The sequence below is a fragment of the Rhea americana genome, unplaced genomic scaffold (genome assembly GCF_003343005.1).
Source record: "Rhea americana isolate MKP2758 unplaced genomic scaffold, rheAme1 scaffold_64, whole genome shotgun sequence".
NCBI classification, from domain to species: domain Eukaryota; kingdom Metazoa; phylum Chordata; class Aves; order Rheiformes; family Rheidae; genus Rhea; species Rhea americana.
In genome coordinates, this window is record NW_028186801.1 from 1,409,530 (window position 1) to 1,431,914 (window position 22,385).

General features: G+C 36.9%; 1 protein-coding gene across 1 annotated transcript in view; it reads right to left on the bottom strand.

Annotated features, from left to right (window-relative positions):
• Window positions 1-22,379, bottom strand: part of ZDHHC17 (zDHHC palmitoyltransferase 17) — a 79,975-nt gene extending 57,596 nt beyond the window's left edge. The window contains exons 1-2 of the mRNA XM_085320562.1: window positions 22,297-22,379; window positions 1,705-1,808 (exon numbers count right to left, since the gene is read on the bottom strand). Of these exons, the coding sequence (XP_085176688.1) occupies window positions 1,705-1,808; window positions 22,297-22,359 (167 nt within the window). The 5' untranslated portion in view covers window positions 22,360-22,379. The remainder of the gene's footprint in view (window positions 1-1,704; window positions 1,809-22,296) is intronic.
• Between the last annotated feature and the right edge of the window lie 6 nt (window positions 22,380-22,385).

The following is a 22,385-nucleotide window of genomic DNA, read 5'->3' on the forward strand; positions in this document are numbered from 1 at the left end:
GAGGGCAAACAGTAGAGGAGGAGATCTCCTATTTTCCATTCATATAAAAACAAAGCTGTATTTCTGCAAAAATAAGTAACAACATCATTCATTTTTAGTAAGAGGTGTGTATTAGTAAAGCACCTTCTAATCATATGAAACTTTTACTTTTGATAGAAATATGGAGACAAGATGAGTTTGAATCACCATGTTCATGGTATTCTTTATTTTATTGCAGGCCTTACAACATTTAGGGGAATTTACTTCTCTTACATTTCAGATATTTTTCCCTTATCAAGTACAGCTTGTAAAAGTCATCCTGTTTTCTATAGCACRGCCATCAAATCCTTGTAAGTATTTAAAATAAAAGCTGAGATTTCCCTCTTGTCAAGGAGGTTCCAAAAGATATTACTACCCTAAGTTAGCAGCTACCTTTCCCTTTGATATGAAACTGTAGTCCTTTCTTAGAGAGGAGAAGGTAAATCACCAGTCCACCACCCTTAAAAAGTGGTGGGGGAGCATAAGTGACTCCCAGCCCTGTTGATCCTTACTAGAAGGCACCAGAAAAAGAATTCTAACAACTCAACTCAAAGCACAGATCAGCACAACTTCAAGGGATAACACAGACAAGTGTTTTAAAGGGTTGAATTTAGAATATGCTACAATCACAGAAAATGGAAGCAAGTAACTAGAAGTTACTTGTGCCATCAAGACATGTGCCATCATGTCTTTAAAAAGTAGCTAATTTGACAGTATGTCAATATTTTTATGTCTGAAATTCCCCTAATAACTTACAGTTTGCAGTATTACTATTAAAGTCTTCACAGCAACAACTGTGGAATCACTCATTGCTGTGAACATCTGCTCTAGGAAGTCTAAATCTTAACAATTCAAAATTTAAAAAAATGGAAGTGAGAAAGTACATACTTCCTACACTTAAACAGTCTGTGCCTTATACATCTTTGCAAAGGTGCTTTTAAGTGGAGATGTCTTTTAGAAAGAAAAAAATATTTTGAATAAGAAATATTTTATCAAGATAAGAAACAGGCATTTAAATTACTGATAAAAGAAAAAAAGGACCTTACAAAACAGTCTATCATCTCAGCTTGCTGAAGAAAAGTCACTGTGGTGGTTTGTCAATGGCAAACTGAAAAGTGGTGATGATAACCCATAGTAAAATCTCGTGATTAAGTATATACTATGTGACTGTACAGAAAATAAACCTGTATAACTAATGCATGAAAAACATCATTATTAATTAGTATGATTTCAATTCATTCCTACAGTCCTTTCCCAGCAATAAATTCAGTTTCACAGCAACCCTGAAACAGCAGGATGAGAGGTGATGAAGGAAAAAATATACACCACATACAGACACATTTCTTCTAAGCTTCAAACGATGCCAACAATTCAAGAAAACCCACAGGTTTGCATACCTCTTAATTATCACCTACAGAATATAAATATTAGTCCAAACCAGAAGAAAAAAAAATTATAACTAGTGTGTCTTCCCACCATCTGCCCAGCAACCACCTATACTGACAATTTATAAYAATCATTCATGTATATATTTACACAATACTCATAACAGTAATGTTACAATTTTGCATTATTTCTGCAAACATCAACTTAGCCTTCAAATTTACATAAATAAAAAACTCATTTTACTGTTTTGCAACTACTACAGATACAGACAAACCTAACTCTCAATAAAAATAAACTTACTGTGTGGCTTTGACAATGTCCCAAGTGCTATAATCATCAATGTGGCTTTTCCGCCCAAGAGATTCACTGTATCCATGGTTGTAATGGCTCTGAGGCTTGAGTTCCTAAAAAAATAAATAAATAAATTTAAATCTTTATTAGTAAGTAAAAATAAAGACAGTACCAAGTTCAATATACTTAAACCTACTTAAACCTGAGAGTGTTCAGCTGCATGTTTTCGCATTCTGTGTACCACAGAATACAATCGCCTGTGTTACATTCAAACATCTTCCAGAAAATGCCATTTGTAGCAGCAGAGTTCTGCCAAATCCCACACCATGCCATTTTTGAATGCTAACAAAAGGTAACAGCAATATTTTAAACGTAACACAAAATAATATAACTAAGAAAAGCCGTTGGCTGTACATTGTAGTAACAGAGTAAGATGAGACTTTGTCAAACAAAGGTTATACTTCATCAGGTTGCATAGTTGAAGACTGTCTGTAAAACCAGATGTACCTGGGAACAGTTAAAATCAATTACTAGAACCTAGTTTTTATATTTTATCAGTTCTTCAACTCCAGTACCAGCTTCAGAGATTATCTATACATTTAACCAGTCTCTTGACACAAAATTTAAGAGACAGATTGTGACACTTCGCAACAGCAAAGAAATAAATGGCATCACCATGACTTGCTCACAGATACTGTTCTCCACATACTTGATTCTTTTGATGAAATATTGTTTCCCTGGCTAATTTTTACAGTAAAACACTTGTATTCACAGATCAATACAGCAGCAACATACTATTTTGCTTAACAAGCCACATGCATGAAGGAATTCAAAGAAATCAGCTCAGTAAGCTGAAACAAATGAGTTTTTTTTGCTTTTTACAGTTTCTATAGAAGTGTTCAAAATTTTAATATTACAGTTGATTACCTTTGTGTATCAAAAATGTGATAACTAGAACAAAAAAAATTAAAGGAACTCCGCAGTTAAAATTCTGAAACATGCATTTCAATTGATTTCAGTGAAATACATAATTTTATTTTTTTAGATAGCAGTTCATTCACTCGATTTCCTATAAAGTATGTCTAAATGGACTGAAATTCTGACCTTTGATCTGCACCAGAAAACATTTTTAAACACCTTATGAAAAGTTTCAGCTTCCACTTAAGTCAGTGATTAACTTTTTCACCATTTTACTATGTAGATATTTTCTAATTGGGAAAAAAAATAATCTGAGTGAAGACAATCACGTTACAACACACCTAACTTTAACAGAAGGACTATCAGTCACAAGTCTCCACAACTATTTCCTAAAAGGCAAACTTCCGCCCAACTCCTACCTTAAAGTGACTAAGACCTATAGCATGTTATCACCTGGGAGAAGAATTTATTGCCAAGATGAGCAGGCCTCCTATTTCTCACGCTCTCTCATTTGTGCAATTATTTCTGGATAAGAAGCTGTCAGTCACAAAGAGGTAACTTCCTACTTCATCCAACTTCAGTTAGCCAAAGGAATTTCTGACTTCCAAATATCTATCAACCCAGCTCACAAGCAAACAAGTGAACTCAGGTGTCTTCATTTCTTAATCGGAATTTATTCATCATAGATGTGTAAACATAACGCCTTCCCAAGGTCTGCATACAGTTAATCAAATCAGTCATTCAACATTTCTCACTGAGGTTACTTTACAGGTACTTCTAGCCTAAAACAGTTATATGCATTATATATCTTTTTAGAGATACAAAGTGCCAAAAATCAATTCGATTCTCGAAAGTACATTTCAAATCACTAATACCAGCTTTCAACATACCAAAATGTCAATCACTAGTAATCTAAAATATATTAGGCAATAGTAATCCCAGGTTAAACCATCAAGAAAGTAATCTAGTTGCACATCCCAAAAGTCTCTGTATTAATTTCAAAACTGAGCAACTTAAATCAGTTGTGTTTGTATTTGTTCCATTCAAGGTACCTGTGTATTTTAGAGTGGAAATAMGATTAGAAGCCATGGATTTTTTTTCCATGAAGTATTACATTTCATACTGCTAAAGCATATTAAATATATTTTAATAGAAATTTCATACATTAGATATCCTTTTAAGGAAATTCAAATGTTTAGACCTTTAAAACCATAGCAAAACTAAAAACATAATACAGCAAAAAAAAATCTTTGGAAACAAATGCAAAAGCCCAAAACAGGTCAAAAATAAGGACTGAATGTAAATATTCATTAGGGCTGTGAAATACCTGACATATAGAAAGAGTTCCTCCAAATTAAACTAGAATTTTGGTGTGGAATAAGAAAGAAAAAAAGAAAACAGCATAAGAACAGTCAGACATTAAACTTGGACAAACTATTTCAACACTGTCTTTTTTTCCTCTACTTATAACATACATACATGTAGACAAGCAAGTCAATCTTAATAATAAATTCAACACCTCACAAAACCATAAGAAGAGAAAAGTGGCTCATGTAACACTTAAGAATCATCATCCTCTAACATCTGTGAAGCTTCAACAAAATCAGAAGGAAAACATAACTTAACATCTTTATTTCTTCCATGCCTTTTTTCAGGACAAATGATCTACAAAAATGTATGAAAATATGGAGAACAGTRTTTATTTCATAGGCTTTTCACAAATATGAATGTTTCAATCTTACTTAGTACTTAAATGATCAACAAATGAGGTGCATCTTTTCATGATCCACAATGCTCTTCATGATGCTCAGTATTTTCACTGAGCTGCAAGCCTGAAAAATTAACTAGATTAACAAATTAAACTTTACCAGCCCAGCAGTAGGGCTGCTTTGTTGCCATCTATACAGGATAGCCAGCTAAAAATGTACCAGGGCATCATTCAAGTCATGTTATAACCGATATACTTACTTTCTGGAAACACAGTTTCATTTTGCATTTGAAGAAGGTAATAACTTAACAAGCTTTTTTTTTTTTTTTTCTTCCTCCAAGCTACAAAATAAGCCAGTGTTATCTGGAGTAAAGATGCTGAAAAGGGTACTAAACAGAGGATGAAAAATGCTTAAAATATAATAGCATGTTAACTTCAGTATTGTGTCATTAAATTTCTTTTTCCTCATACTCCAAAAGAAACAAGGATTCATACTGACTGTTTACCTCATACTATACTATACCACTGCACAAGGATTTTGCGTATTAAATTGTAGTGCTCAGACCCTGAGAAGCCAAGCTGAGAGAGTCAGAGGATAAACACAGTAGCCAGAGGCCAGAACAAAGGAGATTTGCTGTCCTGGAAAGCCCTGACAAGAAGATATTTTGTTCAGTATTTCTCAGCCTTCATCAGTTGTTGGAAGGGGAAAAATTCTGTTTTCTTGTTATCTAAAGCTCATAAGAGCAAACTGAAAAACTTGAGTCATTCTCAGGCAGATATTAACTTACCAGGAAACACTACTCTCAGGCTGCATTTTCCTGAGCGTTTTAAGGAGATATAAACCAAGGTGATGCTCCCTTGAGCCCACACTAGCAAATCAAGAAGCTACCCTTTTAGAAACAGTGTATACATATGTCAGCCTAAAGTAACCTTAAAACTGCAGCCTTATGTTACTAGTGCTTTCTCAAGGTTTACAGGAATACAGCAAAATATTAAGTATTAATAATTAACTATGTAAATTCAAAACAAGTAAGATGTAATATTTATCAGCCTCACTTACATCTTATCTGCTACTTTTATCAAGCACTTCAGGATTCTATAGTACTCCTAACTTTTTTTTTTCTTAAAAGTAGCTTTTAATTTTGTTTTGTATGGTAAGTTTTTAGAACTACTTTGTTAAGCTGAAACTTTCAATTTTGGCTATATTAATGGAACACAGACAAAACGATTTAAAAATTACAGTTGAGGCGATCACAAACATGCCTACTCAACATGAAATAAGTGAGAAATAATCCACCACCCCCATCTTGTGCTTACATTATATTTAAAAAAATGACTCAAAGGATAAAGACTCAAAATATAAATCAAGAATCAAGAATATAAATCTATGTTTCCTGATTAGTAATAACAGGAGCCAAAATTGTTTTGCATTTTACATTATAAGTAATTCAAACAATCCCTAAAATCCTGGAAGATGAATGAGCACCCCAGCCTCCAACATCATATGATGCAGTTTTCTAACAACTGGGTTATTGTGAAAAGAGGATCTCCTCAGATTTGCCTGAAAAGAAGATTCAATTCCTGCTTAATTCGGAAATAAATCATTTAAGATATGTTCAAGAAAAGCATATCAAGATTTTTAATTCTCATCTAATGTGGCTGATTCTTTGCAGCCTGGACGAATTCCTAAGCTCAGAGCCAAAATTTAACATTCAGGACTACCTATGCAACTTGATGGTTGCATGTTGGCTCATAGAAGCCTGCTAGAAATGCCATACTATGGGATATAACTCTTACTTGGTATTATAAGTGCCGAATTCATAGCTGTGATCTGCAAAGTAACTCTGGGGTTTCTAAGTYAATGCCTGATACATATTTGGTCCCACGAATACAGTTTACTTCACTCTATGTGCAGCACAACCCCAAAAGTTTAAGACTCTTTATGAAACTCAAACTATGTTCTCTTGTAAGGGTAACTAATTCTTTAAGATACAGTCTATGCATTAAAATGACATAATTCCATCCAAAGGATATACTTTAAAAGGACTTACCACAGACATTTACACTATTTTCCAAACAAATAAGCCTAACAAAAAGACACTTTCATCCACGCAAGTCCACTGCTTTGCAATTCTGTAACAGATGGAGTTTTTCATTTACAGTACATTTTTAGGTCTGACGCCACTAGACAATCATCCTATCCATACAGGGATTTTCAGACTAGGCCTCTTGAGTGAATGAATGCGTGAATCATAACATGGACATAACACAGGGAGAAGTGCAGGACAAAAAAAGAAAGACAATGTAAGGAATCACGATATTTATACTATTCCTATTTTAAAGATGTATAAGCAACCTCTGCATAAAAAATGTTGATCTAGAGATTCTGATGCTATCTACATAGTTATGAATTCTACTTGTATCAAAGTCTGACAGTTTTCCTATCTAGCAGTGATAATTCAACAGCTGATCTGCTTTCTAGCATAACTGTGCAAAAACCATATGCAAAAAGAGAGCTCAATCTCAGTAACACTTGAGAGGAATAGAACTTTAGACTGTAAAACCAAATCTAATCATATTTTCACAAGAAGCTGTTCAAGCACAAAGCAGTTGAGAAAGACAAGAGCAATCACAGCAAGGCTCAGAACTATGCGTAAGAGATATTACTCCTTAAAACAAAACCATGACAGAACTTGAAGACTAGAAAAGAAAACTTAAAAATATAAAACTGGCCAAAGAAGGTGGCAGAAAACTTTCCTATACTAAAAGATCACTACTTAAGAAGTAATGGATATTAAACGCCATCTTTCTCCATGCATCGTTAGCAAAGACAAYGGTTTCAGGGCAGCCATAATCTACGTGCAGGCACAGCTCCAAGTCGACCTTACGCTCCCCGGGCAGAGCGGCCTACATCCAAGAATAGCAAGTCCAGTTCACTTCTGCTACAACCAATTACAGTGCTGTTATAGCAGGCATGAGTTTGCCCACTACGTTAGTCATTCGGTATCAGCAGTTAAGATAAAAGAAATCATAAGTTATGACATTCAGATAGCATCTATTTCTGGAGTGTAGCAGGAGATTGAAACACACAAAAATACAGATCATTTCCTCCAACTTGTCAGACTGAACAGAAAGCACTGCTTAAAAATCCTATTCTGACCTCGAACATTTCCCATCATTATTAAAGAAACAAGAATAACCATAAAAAAGTGAAAAATTGTGATCGCTAATGATCTCCATGCCTTTTAAATAAATCTGTATTGTCACCATCTGTCTTTTATGTTCTCACAAACACAAAAAAAAAATCTTTTCCAGCTAAAAGATATGGGTGAGTGTCCTCTAAAAACACCTGGTTTCACACAAGCTATCACGAAAATAGTTAAAAAGCTTCAGAAGTAGTTTCAGGAATTTTAAAAAACAGCTGATACACTGATGGTAAGGTAATGACATAACATTTTGAGCCTAGAATATTTATCATCTTCACAAATGGGCTCAAAAATTTTCCATAATGTTAAAATAAGATTCCTTTAATGCTGAAAATGATTTATTCTGAGGAAAAATAATTTCAGAATGATGATCGATCATTAAAAACAATCTTAACAGCTATTTTTAATTAGAAGAGAAAAAACTTCAATGAAATCCAAGCCCCCCCCCTTTTTTTTTTTTTTTTTTTTTTTTTTTTCCCTTCCCCTTACACCTTTTTTTTTCCCTCTCCTTCTCCCTTGAAAATCAACAAAACTACAACAAAGGTACAAAGGTAGAAGGGAAAAGACCTGATTTTACTGGCTTAAAATGAACATTTTGCAAATATTAAATCTCTCACTCACTTCAGCCTATTTTATGGAGCCATCTCCAAGGGTGACTTGAGCTCATTTAATAGCTCATCATTGCTAAAAAAAGGTCATTTCTCTAGGCATCCTCCCCTGCTGCTCTTGGCTACAGGTTCCCACTGCTCACCTCCAGCCGCCAACTCAACTCACTAAAGAGGGGTGGGGGAAAAAAAAAAAAAAAAAAAAAAAAAAAAAAGACAGACAGACCCCCCCCCAAACCCAAGGAACAGGAAATTTGATTCTTTCATCAGGACAGCAAGTTGTATCAGCTTCTTCTGCAAAACGACAAGCTCCAGAGCCACTGGCAGAGGAATGAAAAGGGGGCAAGAACATCGTGGCAGCTGCCAACTGTTAATTTGACCAAGTCCTTATGGTACAGTACACTGCAAGGGCAGCTGGCTGACAGAGTGAAGAAAAATGATGCTTCTTCTAGAAGCCAGTAGGGCTGGTTGGCTTGGGAAGTGCCAAGAGGGAGAGAAATTCCATCTATGTATCAAACTTGATTTCCAAAGGTGCCTGTTCACGAGAACTCCAGGCAGCTAGGAAAGAAAGCAAGGTGCCAGGTTGGCTTCTCACCTCAGTTACTATCTTTTGACAGTGCCCTAACCAGTCACATGCATCTGTGACTAGTTTGTCATTACTCATTACGGGGGAAAAAAAAGCACAAATTCTTTGCATGGATGCATAAATAACGCAGCATTGGAAAAAAATAGGAGAAGGGTGAATAAGACTGAAAAAGGGGTGTTTTGGAAAAAGGCAACTAAATACAAGAGAAAGGGGAACTACCTTTGGAAGACAGGACTAAGATGAAACAAATGGAAATGAAGGAAGATATGAAAAACAAAGGAAAAGAGGACAGTGGAGAAAAAGAAAAGTGTAACTTCCAATAAAGAACCCCAATAATACTGCCATTCCCAATCAATACTCCTCATAACTATATGCACAAGTAAAACTGTGCTTAATCCCCCTTCAGCATTCAAGTATTTATATCTTTTCCAATAAACAAAAGCCACAATGAAATTATTCCAGAGAGAATTCTGAGGACAGTATTTATAGGGGAAAAAACGTGAGGAAATTATGCATGAAAGAATAAGATGACCAAGACTGAATTATTCTGTGATAACAATTTCATAATTCTCAATTATGGATAGCAAAAGGATATGACTAGGTCAATATGCCTGGCCAGGCATAAGGAAGGGAAGAAAACACTGCAGCTTACAGCTGCTACACATGGCTCTGGTGGACAGTAACAGATGGCTAGACTTGCTTTCCTTTAACATTACACAATATTGCTGTGATACCATGATCAAAGTCAGAGATCCAAATTCTGAATGTTGAACAAGTTAATTAACAGGCATTTAAAATGAAAATACTAGTAAGGTCTAAAATAAAAAATTCAGAAATTTAAATGCATTATCTTCAATAAAATATTCCATAGTATTTCCTGGTTTTAATAAAAACAGAGGAAATTATAATGTTCAGGCAGTTGTTTTATGTGTTTTTTTTTTTTTTTAAAAAAAACTTCTTTCTATTTTGATTGCAGCCAGATATTGAAATAAGAATCATGATAAAATCAGGCATGACCAGAATATGCTGCACCATGCTTTATACCAATGTTTAAGTGTGCTGCTTCTCAGAACTAAATAATAAAACAGTCTTCAATATTAACCCCCTGTAGTCTAACATATTTATATATAAGAATTTTTACATCCAACATTTACATACGAGAATTTCTCCTCCTCACAACTGTACATCTATTTGCTCTGTTCTTTGTTCGTTAGACTATAATGCTTTTTAATAAGCTTTCTTGGTTTTCCTCCCTCTTCGAAAAACAGAATTACAAGAATGTACAAATTTACGTATATACACTTGCATATTACATATATGCCACATCATACACAAGCCATTCATGAACTAGCATCAATAGAAAGACTCTCATGGAATTAGTACAAAACAAATGAATTAACTACATTTCTAAAAAAGAAAAGTTACTGAAGGTATTTAAAATTTTAAAGGAAGTTCCTCTTCAAAGAAATCCACACTAACTCCCTTTCTTGTCCCTAGCTCCTTTGTTACTATTGCCACTCACCTCTGCATAGAGGAAGTCACAGGAACAGAGACTAAAGAGATCATGTAATTTTAAACAATATCACTTCTTTATGGGCATAAAAAGAGTAGTTTTCTCTTGTATAGAAAGAATAGAAAAACCATAGGGTACATCCAGTAACAGCTGATTTGATCAACAGCTCCCTGCCATCAAGCAGGAGCAGTGCTAATCTGCCCCACACTCGCACAAAGAAGTCCCAGCTGGACAAAACAAAAATTCCACAGGGCTGCACAGATTAATCAGCTCCAGGAGTCAGAGCCTTCAGCAACTATGAGCTGTTAGATTGGCTTAATGGGACCATGCACAGATATCTTCTCTTTAGCTAATATACACTAGAAAGCTTTCTTCTAAATCAGACTGCATTTCCCATGCACAAAGATGGTATGGCACTACCTTCATTGAATTTTAACTGGTCACGTATACATAAAAAAAGAAAAACCAAAAAAAATAGTTCAACATTTGGCTTGCAAATACATATTATCAGATTGTTATGTTACTTGGACACGTAAAATTTGGGGATTCTTCCTGCCCCCTGGTACAGCATAAACACAAAATGAATGTGACAAAGACTCCTTTCCTCCATTGTTAACCGTCATTGTTTTCCATTTTTCACATTTGACAGTATTTTGTGAATAGTCTGTTTCACCTTTTCCTCTTTTTTTGGTCCTGTTTGCATGGATCCTTGATGTACTAACAAAAAGGAAGATATATTTATTAAAATCCTCCAAGAGGTTAACTACAGAATTAAAACACTATGGAAGAAATTCAGTAACAGAAATAACATTCTGATTCTTTCTCAAAGCAAGTTACAGTTTAAGTTGACAATGCAATCTTTAAAAACCAGTAAAATAGAAAAAAAGCATCTGAAATCTTATTTCAAGCATGACAAAGTAATTCTTTCACTGATACAAAGCTTCAGCCACAAAAAAGTCAATCACGCAAAACAAATAAATGTGAATGTTCTCCAACACAGATATAATGTTTTTTAATGTAACAGTGGGAAAGAGAGATGCTCAGATACAGAGAGCCTTTAATCTCACCACTGTACATGGAGGTCAGAGAGATCATGTGGTTTAAGGCACAGCTGGTACAGAGTAAGTTATGTTTGTTTGAAGCAAGTGTCCATAACCAACTGACTGCTTTCTAGTCACTCACTTAAAGGCTCTAAATTGAAGGATAAGATTACATTTTGGTAAATAATAGCTTCATAAGTAGGCTCTCCAGATTGCCTTGAATTTGCACATGCAGTGTCACCAGCAAGTATTAAAGACAGATATATTCACTAGCATTTGAAAAGCTTAAGAAAAGGTTAAAGTATTACAGTTTTAAGTTAACTTCTCCCCTAGTTTTTGTGCATAAAGGTGAAAGATTAAGTATTTAGAAAGAGTAAATACAGATTTATGCTATATAAATAGGATATGTCAATAGTTATTCCTATTCTAGAAAGGCAAACAAATAAAATATTTGAACTCACATTTTTCTTAATCATGCTATTGACTGACCTAAAGGAATTATTTAAATGGCATACAAATGCCCCAGGTTCTGTGGTGTTTTCTAATTGTGTCCTTATTTACTCCCTCAGTCCCTTTTCATACGAGCCTATTTCAAATAAAAGCATCCTCTGTTAAAGCTACTAAAATAAAACTAGTCTTTCTCATTTACCAGCAGAAGCTTCTACAATAAATTTCTCGGAGTATGAAAACTGCACTAGTCAAAAATAAAAGCCAGTGGTGAAAACATGTTGAACAGAAAGCTGTTAAATATAGTAAATTTTTCAGTTTGTTTCCTGGGTGTACGAATAAAAAATAAAACCAGCAAGATACACCTGCTGAGTACTAGAAAATATTAAATGGACCACACATTCCACTCTGAATGATCATTTTTCTTAGTGATAGTAGTAACAACATTTTTCAGGAAAGATGATCTGAATTGCTGATACCAAAGAAGGTTTGAAAAGCTTAGCCATGCAGCACATAAGCATGCTGAAACCCTCCTCTCATATTTAATTCTTTGAAATTGTTTCCTAAATCTCTTAGTTTTATGCACTTACAGAACTTCTTCTAAGTAACCCAAAACTTCTCACAAGTGCATGCCATTACAACAACTTTTAGAAAACAAAACTATCCTGGATTACACACCGATTCTCATACTAGTTGTATTTACATATCAGTCATGTAACTGTCTTTGAGATTGTGCTTCTGAAGCAGTAATTATTTGTAGTTATTAAATGGACAATCTTTCCAATTAAAATTCTTATTGCTGTTTCTTGAAAACATGAGGGTTACTTCCTAACCCTTCTAGAAGTTCTGTTTTAGTTAGCAACTTATTTTAACACATACATACATCTTTTTTAACTTTCTTTTGAAGAAGTTTTACATTACGTTTTCGGCCATAATCTCAGTGAGCATTAAAAAAAAAAAAAAAAGAAAAAATGTTTTCAAGTGATACAAAACAGCTTGCAGAGCTTTAATTTAACATCAAAAAAGTTCCTTAGAGACCCAGCACTAGTAGTCAGTCATCATAAGGGTAGCTTAAAACCAATTACTCATTTTGCTGCTTTCAAAGTGTTAGATTTCATAAATGCAATTAAATATGTACACAGTTGAATCTTGATGCTCAACTGCTCACTGAAGCAAACTTTTCAAAATTCCCAGACAAGGCAAATTGGAAAATTCATTTCTGGAGATGAATGTTCTTAGTTCAACTTTATGATATGGAAACACCACATGCTTCTAAAAAGAACACACATACTGGAGATTCTGCCCCAATCAACAAGTACATGCCAAGATACACACATCAAACAAATTTAGTTATAAATTCACTGCGCAGCTTACTCATCTCAGAGAAACAGTGAATAAAATAAATCAAAGATTACAGCGCAATCAAGTATGCAGTACAGAACAAGTATCAGAGTCTAGTCATGGACCCATTGATCCTTAGCATACTACAATCTGTAGTGTGTGTGTGTGTGTGTGTGTAAGTCCTCATGGAAAAAATTCAATTCAGCATCCTCAACTACCTCCAAGCAGCAAATGGAGCTTCACATCAGTATTTAGCTAAACAAATTCATTTCCACTTAAAAAGAGAGGGCCGGTTCACCTACTCCAACTAGTAAGCGCCTGAAAGTCACTTCTAGTTCTGTTGACAGTTAGTTTTCTGGAGTATGCTAGACAACTTAGTAAATCTGTGGTCTGCCATTTAAGAGAAGCAGTCTCACTCTAGTCTACTCCTCATATCCTGCTTTGGTCATACAATGTCATTCCCTACCTTGTGTCAGTACTGTAATTCACCTGACCCTACCACGAGTAAGTTYAGGGAACTGAAAAGGCAGGAAGTTATTCTTCTGTAGAAGATTAGTTTTCTCTTGGTTTACTTCCTTGAACTGGCTTGTCCTGGGATCAAACGAGTATCAATGTGGCCAGAAGTATTCAAAGACAGGTCTCATAATCAGCTTAAGCCAAGCTAAACCGCCCTGCCGTCAGAAGGGCTTGCTTTACTCTCAGTCCCAGATGCACGTTCCCCACTGCCTCTCTTCGGTTCCCACAGGAGCACAGCAGTGGCTTTGGTCAGATCAGCTTACCAACTAACACAGCAAGAAGGAAGAAACCTGCTGGGCACACAATTGCAAGAGCTGACCTAAGCGAGGGTGAAAGACCATTTGGGTCTCACTGTGGTTTTAGATCAGCTGAAGCTCGGTCACGAAACCACATCCTTTAAAAGCTTGCAATAGAAGTACTTTCACAACACTCTTCCTCCCTTCCATTCTACCGCAGTCCCTCCTTGCTGGATCATCTTCATCCCCACTACCCTCCACTTCTGATACCTCTCCTCTTGCACAGAGGATCAAAAACATGTTTAAAGACCTGCACACATCCTAGGAAGTGCAGGAAGAAACTGCTAGATTCCAAAACTACCAAAAAGTGAATTGTAATCTAATGTTAAGTTGTACACTGGGCATGACATGTCCGAAGGTTCAGTTCAGTCACAGGCTCCGAGTTCAGATAAGCTTTTGACTTTCTGTTCCAGAGTCTCAATTTGAAAAAGACTTGTGCATTTCTCTCTCAACTGAAGGGATGTTATCAAAGCCAAATCCTTACCTCCTGTCTTCGAAAGGCAGCAGAGGACAGTGTGAATGCTGAAATACCAATTTCTGAGGCTGCTCCCACTAAACAGCTCCGTATCATTGACCATTATTATCCATTTTTCAAACATTTATTGTAAACTTCTTAAATTTATTTTTCTCTTTATAACTTTAAATAGCTTCTGTAAAGTTAAAACATAATCCTGTTTCATGTTTTGTCACATAATCTTCCTATGCAAACAGACAAACACAGTGAAACAATGTTGAAAGACTAAAATACTGTGAAATCTGAGAGAAAGTCTGTGTTCAGCAAGTCAAATTGAGCAAAAACAAAATGTAGGCAAAGCTACACCACTGGTGTAAGAGGGTTTAAGAGGGCCTGTCTCAAAGTTAAAAAGATTACTACTCAAATTAGAGGAAAATATATAGGAGGAGAAAAACTGTAAATATTTGAAAACTATTTTAAGATGTTTTAATAGATGCTCAAAAAGCTACAGAGTTACTGTTGAGAAAAAGTCATGAGTCTGGAATAGACTCATAGAAACAGTCTGGTTTATGAAAGAACCAGAACTAACAAGTAAAAAGTAAAATTTGCAAGTTTGCAAGAGAAAGGCAACAAATGTGACAGATTAGAAAAACAGTGAAAATTCAAAGGCAAGCAAAAGGACAAGACACGTCCCTAGAAGGGCAAACAGGGCTAAACAAAAGAAACCCTGAGAGCTTTTGCCTATTATGATATGAGAATGATAGAACTGTCAAAAAATACAAAATCTGAAAGCACTCAATAAGTACAGAACAAGAACAGATGAAAAAACAGATAATTCAAATTCCATCCTGTTGATATGATTAAATGCTTTCTAGCCTAATAACTCCTATTAAATAACCTGTAGTTTTTAAAACTTTAAGCCAACCATGTCATGCAACAGATTTAAATACCAATTTTCATTAAGCCTAGAGAAAGTTCTAGATAAAAGTGAACAGGGGTTACTATTTTAAATTATTATTGGCCTGTGTATGTTTGATATAGAATTAATAAAAACAAGTAAAGACTTGCTAAGTAGCATAACTTCATAGAAAAGTAAACCCACTTTTGGTTAGAAAAGGAATAGTGCTAGTCAAACAGAGATAACATTCAAAGTGTTACTGTTAGGATTATTCGGTATTTTGATTAAGAAGTCAGACTACAACTTTCTTATTAGTGTACCCTTGTGTGTTAAAAATTAGCGATGAACAAACTTTATTCTTACCCTTGATTTTGTCACTATTACACATACTGTCTTTAACTATGCTAGCTGAACTGTCTCCTTTTGCTTGTCTTTCCAGCAGATCACATTTCCTAAATTGTCAGTGGACTGTCAATATGAGAATACTATTGAGAGGGCACTCGGAATCCTGCAAAGCTTGTATTTGACCCCACGCTACTTTGTGGTTGTCTACAACCTAGGCGGTAACCATAATTACAGATTAGTTTTATAGTCAGGAAACAAAGTCATAAATAATAATCTTTCTGCTACAGAGCGGCTTTTATCACTTTCAAATTGTGGGACAAGCCAGCAAAATGATTCTTAAACACGAAAGGCAAAATCACATCTAAAATGAAGATCTATGGCGGAAGCCATCCAGAAAGCACTGAAGGGACTTGGATACAGATAGTCATCTCAGCACAAGCTTGCAAAGTGATACAGTTTCAAAAAGACGCATAAAATTCTTGGTATATGCAGAGGGGGAATACTGAGCAACAACGTGGAATTTATTTTACTACTGCAACTAGCACTGGCGTGACTACTACTGGAATAATGTTCTGTTCTTGAGTTCACAATTGTGATAGACATTGTATTCAAAGCAAACCCACGAAAACACAAAGAACGAGACAAACGTCTTAATGAGACACACTATTCACTCTACTAAAATACGACTACAGACCATAACACCAACATAGGCATCAGACATTAGTCAACAAACGCACACATAGATACATAGGTTAGGCATCTCTCAAGATGCAATGACCAGAAACTGAAATTAAATTCAGACTAGAAATAGGTGGAAGTCTTAAACGGAGTAACTTTTGGGAGTAGTCTGCCAAGCTATACAGTATTTTCCACTACTGTAGGATTTAGCTTATTTTTTATTTATTTTATTTTTCATTGGATGTATCTCTAGAAGTGTCTTGTCATAAAAAGAATTAGTTCACAAAAAGACTCCATGTCTGTGTTATCTGCAGAAGGTCAGATTAGATCTGCAGTCCCCTCTGGCCTCATAACCCATGAAGCTAACCAATGTATTTGAAACAAGACTCATTTCCCAATATTAACTCTATTTCACAAACATAAGAATTTCTCTGAGACATCAAAGTTCCATCATCCTTTTTAAGTAACAGGATAAAAAAAAAATCAGTCTTAGAATGAGTTCATGAATGTAAGTTTAGCTGCTGGAGCAATCCTGAATAAACTACAAAATAAATTCCATACCTTTACAGGAAGAAGGAGAATAATCTGCATCCCTACACAGCCTCAATGATGTCAACAGAACTCCATGGGGAATAAAGTAAGACTAAGATCAGGCCACTTGCTCTCTTTCATTGACATTTTAAATATAAGGAATTAGACTCAAAGCTATCTATAATAACTCTAGTCGTTTTCTTCACATCACCACCAAAGGTATACAAGGAGATACCATGCTTCCAACTTCATAGGTAGACTGAGGGAGAAGAAACCATAGATAAAACAAAGGCTTCCAACCAGGATAATTTCTGTCACAGTCCATACCTCTTAACATTCTCTTCCAACTTCACTGGAAGACATTTTTCTGACTTCAGAGCAAGCCAAACCAATTTCTAATGCCACAAAATATTTGTAATAATCAATACTTTCATCTCTCAAACATAGCCAACACAATCTAACAACACTAGAAAACATATTTCATAGCAGTATCAAGCAAGTTTTCTTCCTAAGAATAGTTCTTTAGGAACAAACACCAATCTGGACTGCCGAAATATCTTCAGCAGTTCAGGCAATGTCACACACCAAGAATATTTTCAAACAAATAACAGAAAGAAATACTAGAAACATTCTTTAGGATGTTACTAGAACTAGAAAAATTCCTAAAGATTCTCCCATAACTCCTGAATTTCAAAAAAAAAAAAAAAATACAAAACTATCCCCACCTGCTACAAAATAGTCAGACACTTATCAGAAACATCTGCCTAGAAAAGAGTTTAAAGTCAGAAGGACTACTAAAATCACTTGGTCCAAGGACAGCAAGCACAAACACTATGAGCGGCATACTAGGACTACGCAGTGCAAAATGAAAGGAAAACTATACCACTAGGTAAACTAAATGCAGGGAGAAGGAAGGAAACCAGCAGAGACTGCTTAGATCAGCATTCCCACACCATCTCAGGGTGTCCTGCATACACATCCTGTCTCTTCCAAGGGAGCTATCAGACTGCAGGGCAACTGATGCCATCTTCACCCTGACGACCCCTTCTCTCTGGGCCTCTGCACACATCATAAATATGCTGAAGATCTCATGCATACAAAAGCAGTAGTATGTCACTCTCAAAAGTAAGAGTCAGCCATCCCAGTGTGGTCTGAGCTGTTCATGAAACTTACTTTCATGAACATGAATAAATTCCTGAAATTTAATCATCACCCAGTTACCTCTGTTTAGGATTCAGAAGTTTGGGTTTAGCATTCAAAAAGACATCCAAGCTCAAACTGAGAACGTTAAGAGTTATAATCCACCGTTTCCCTTCTTATTTTGTTACAGTGATCACTCATCCTCACTGTTTACCGCTTGTGCCTTTCAATTCAATCCCATCTGGCTTCACTTTCCAGTAACTGGATCTTGTTAAGTACGTACTGATTAAAGTACCACTCTGTTGGGAAGTATTTACACGCTCCAAGAAAGTCACTCCTCATTATTTTTGATAATGTGAGTAGACAGAGCTCTTTAAAGGTCTTCATTTTCAGTATTGCCACATATTCAGCCAAAAAAAAAAAGTCATCTCCTTGCTCCTATACGTTAACCCACTTAAGAAGTGTAATGTATTCTCTGGTTTTTAATTATTTATTTAATCAAAGCATTATACTGGGATCTTCTGCTGAACTTTTTTCATACAAATATCCTGCCAGTCAGTAAGTTTCAGGATACAACCCCATGCCATGCCTCTGAGCTCCAATTCATTACCTTGCCTGCACTAAGGTGAACTTTTGTTTTACTAGCATAACATAACGTGAGATCTAGACAGTTTCGTACAATTGTTTTATTCTCACTGTTTAATATCTACCCATCTTCTTCATTTGCATGTTTTGTTAGTGACAATTTTGTAATTACTTCCAAACTGCTCAGAAGTCTAACAGTCTCGGGTCTAATAGCGCCACTCCTGTAAACTTTCACCAATAATTCCCCCTAGTAACTGTTTCTGACAGTTATCCAGCAGTTCTTAATCCATTTATTATATGCTAGAAAATCACATAATGCTCATGTAATGAGAAATGGATGTTATTGGTAGGACTTTACTGTTAAGTCACTTTGCAGTGCGCCATCAGTCTTCCAGCAATGATTAAGACTTACACAGACAAAAAGCACATCCTGCTTGTGTCTTCTAAATAAACTGTAAACAACATACACTCTTCAGCACATACTCTATTTCAGAACTTGTATAAGACTAAGCATTCTGTCACTGCTGAAGTAGAAACAGAAAAACATAGTGGGATCTATAGTCATACTTAGCTGAACTCGCAATACTAGAAAAGAATAAACAATCTTTAATTTAAAATTCTATCATCATAGAATCATCATAGAATCCGTAAGGTTGGAAGGGCCCTCTGGAGATCATCTAGTCCAACCTCCCTGCTCAGCACGATCACCTACAGCATGGTAGACAGGGTTGCATCCAGGTGGGCCTTGAAGATCTCCAGAGAAGGAGACTCCACAGCCTCTCTGGGCAACCTGTGCTAGTGCTCCGTCACTCTCACAGAGAAAAAATTCCCCCTCACGCTCAGCTGGAACTTCCTGTGCTTCAATTTCTGCCCATTGCCTCTTGTCCTGTCATATGGGACAACTGAAAAGTTTGTCCCTGTCCCCTTGACACCCTCCCTTCAGGTACTTGTACACATTGATAAGATCCCCCCCTCAGTCTTCTCTTCCCCAGGCTGAAGAGGCCCAGCTCTCGCAGCCATTCCTCACAGGGCAGGTGCTCCAGCCCTCTGATCATCTTTGTAGCCCTATGCTGGACTCTCTCCAGTAGCTCCATGTCTCTCTTGTACTGGGGAGCCCAGAAGTGGGCACAGTACTCGAGATGAGGCCTCCCCAAGGCTGCATTGAAGGGCAGGATCACCTCCCTCAACCTGCTGGCAACAGTCTTCCTAAGGCACCCCAGGAGACCATTGGCCTTCTTGGCCACAAGGGCACGTTGCTGGCTCATGGTCAACTTGTCATCCACCAGCACTGCCAGGTCCTTCTCTGCAGAACTGCTCTCCAAAAGGTCAGCACCCAGCTTGTCCTGGTGCCTAGGGTTATTTTTCCCTAGGTGCAGGACTCTGCACTTGCCCTTGTGGAACCTCATGAGGTTCCCCTCTGCCCAGCTCTCTGGCCTGGCCAGGTCTCTCTGAATGGCAGCACAGCCCTCTGGTGTTTATTTATAAGTATATATATACACACACACACATACATATAAAGCTTGTTTATATAGTCGGAAGTACAGAGGTCCAAGGACCCAGTCAGCAAGGCACCACTCAAGCACCACCAAAAGCAGCTCCATCATCAATATGCTAAAGTGTCCACATTTTCATCATTGCTTTTTACTTCTCTCCTTGTTTCAGCTGAGTACTTCACAAAAAAAAATATATTTTATTACTTCACTATTTAAGTAATTTTTCACTATTTCTAAAATCATCTTTCCTACAACATTAACACAGAGTGTTCAATAGTTTATGGTATTTTGCAAGGAAGTTAAAGCACATGGCAAAATACAAATCCAAGGAGCCCATACAGAAGCAAAAACCTCCCTCCTCAAAAAGTCCCCCTCAAGGCCTTTAAAAGTAACAAAAATAAAACAAAAAGAAACTAAAAATAAAAAACAAAAAAAAATGAAAAAGCCTTATGACAGAGATAATGGCAAAAGGAAATGGGATAAACCAGGAAAGATTATGGCAGTCCAATTCTATAAAAAAGCATCAACTTTATATGTATACAAGTGTAGTAACTGTAATATGCTGCAACTTCAGCACTTACACATGAATATGATGCTGCTTCCTTAAAAAAATAAAGAGAGAGAGAGAGAGAGAGAGAGAGAGAGAGAGAGAGAGAGAGAGAGAGATCAATGAGAATTAAGGTCCCTGACCTCCAAAAATCAGTGAACTTGGATGCATTATGCAGTTCAGTGGGCAGGTCCTGTGATGATAGAGGTGGGAAAAGACTTTTGCTATGGCACAGGATCCTCAAGCTTTAAAACAAAAGCAAACAAAAAACCACACACAGAACTTACAGAAACCTCTCTTTTAACAGCTGATCACATCACAAACATTAAGAACATCCTTCTTCAAAGTTTATCTGCATAACAAGATTCTAAGGATGAGGTAACACCCACTGAAATCCACACAACTACAGAGTTAATAAGAGACAGTCAGATACACAGTATTTCCAGTCAAAACAGATTTTAAAAACACAATATTGGACTACTCATATTTACTGCATATTAAGAGATTGAAGTTGGTATAAAACATATTCACTTCCTCCTCTATCTTTTTACAGACATTCACCTTTATATACAAAGGGAAAAGTATCAAATTCTACCAGACTACCTACCTAAACAGTGAAAAATCAATTTAAGGTGAGATTACATTTGTTTGCTATATAGTAATTTCTCAACAGTTAACAAGTACTCATCTTCAATCTTTAAGTGACAACACTTTCCTAACAATCTGTGCATTTTTTATTCTATTTTATTGTTCTAGACAACTCATTTAAAAACATGCTTAATTTGTTGGAATTTTATTTCAAAGAATAACAGTATCAGGCAAAGTCTGGACCTCTGCTAAAAACTTCTGTGAAGCAGAGAGCTGAAAACATCAGACAATGCAAATGAGGGAGGGCACTTTTACAGTTACTTTTAAGAAGCAGGTAGCATCCTTCTTTGCACATCACTTAAAGAATCATTGTTTGGGGTGCATATCTGCTGCTTAACCTTCAGAACAGATGGTTCTATTTTTAAGTCTCAGTTGGGCACAGTTGGGAGAGGTAGAGAAGAGTGGGTAGGATACACAATCACATATAGCCTATAGAGCCTCTTCAGTCATCAGGAAAACTAAAAGTGTCTTTAAGATGTTGTTTAAGGAAAATGAGTGCCATCTGTTTAGTAAAAAAAAAAAAAAAAAAAGGAGCCTGGCATATGCATTAATCCTTTTCACTGAAATCGCTGGGGGAAAAAAAATCTTACAATCCTTAATGTATCAAGTGGGTGAGAAGTCCACACATAACGGGTTTTCTGAGCTGTTTATAATATCCTTCCAAGCAATCACGTTATTCCCAAAGCATATTCACAGGCTGTTATCACAGACAGAAGGCAAAAAGCAGACAAGAAGAGTAAAAACAGGACATAAAATGACCTCTACATGTTATCCGCAAATATTCCTCCCGCCGCCTGACCAACCCACCGGAAAAGCCAGACCGCCCGTTCCCCAAACACGGCCCACGCCACGCCGCCCAGGGCGGTATGGACCAGGCCCGAGCCGCCGCCGCCCGAGGCGGGAGACCCCCATGCTCCTGCCGCGGCCGAGCGAGACCCCCGCCGCGACCGCCGCCTCCTCGCGGCCCTGCCCACGCCGGGCCGCCGCCGCGGCGCGCGCCCAGGCCGAGAGTGGGGGCAAGAGAGGGCCGGCGGCGCCTCCCGCCCTCCGCCCCGCCGATCGCCGAGGCGCCGCCGCCGCCGCCTCCCGGCGCGGCCAGGCCTCACCTCTGGGTGCAGGATGGGGACGCAGCCCGCTTCCTTCTCGTACTCATCCAGAGGCGCCGCCATCTTGGTGCGAACACGCCGCCCGCTGC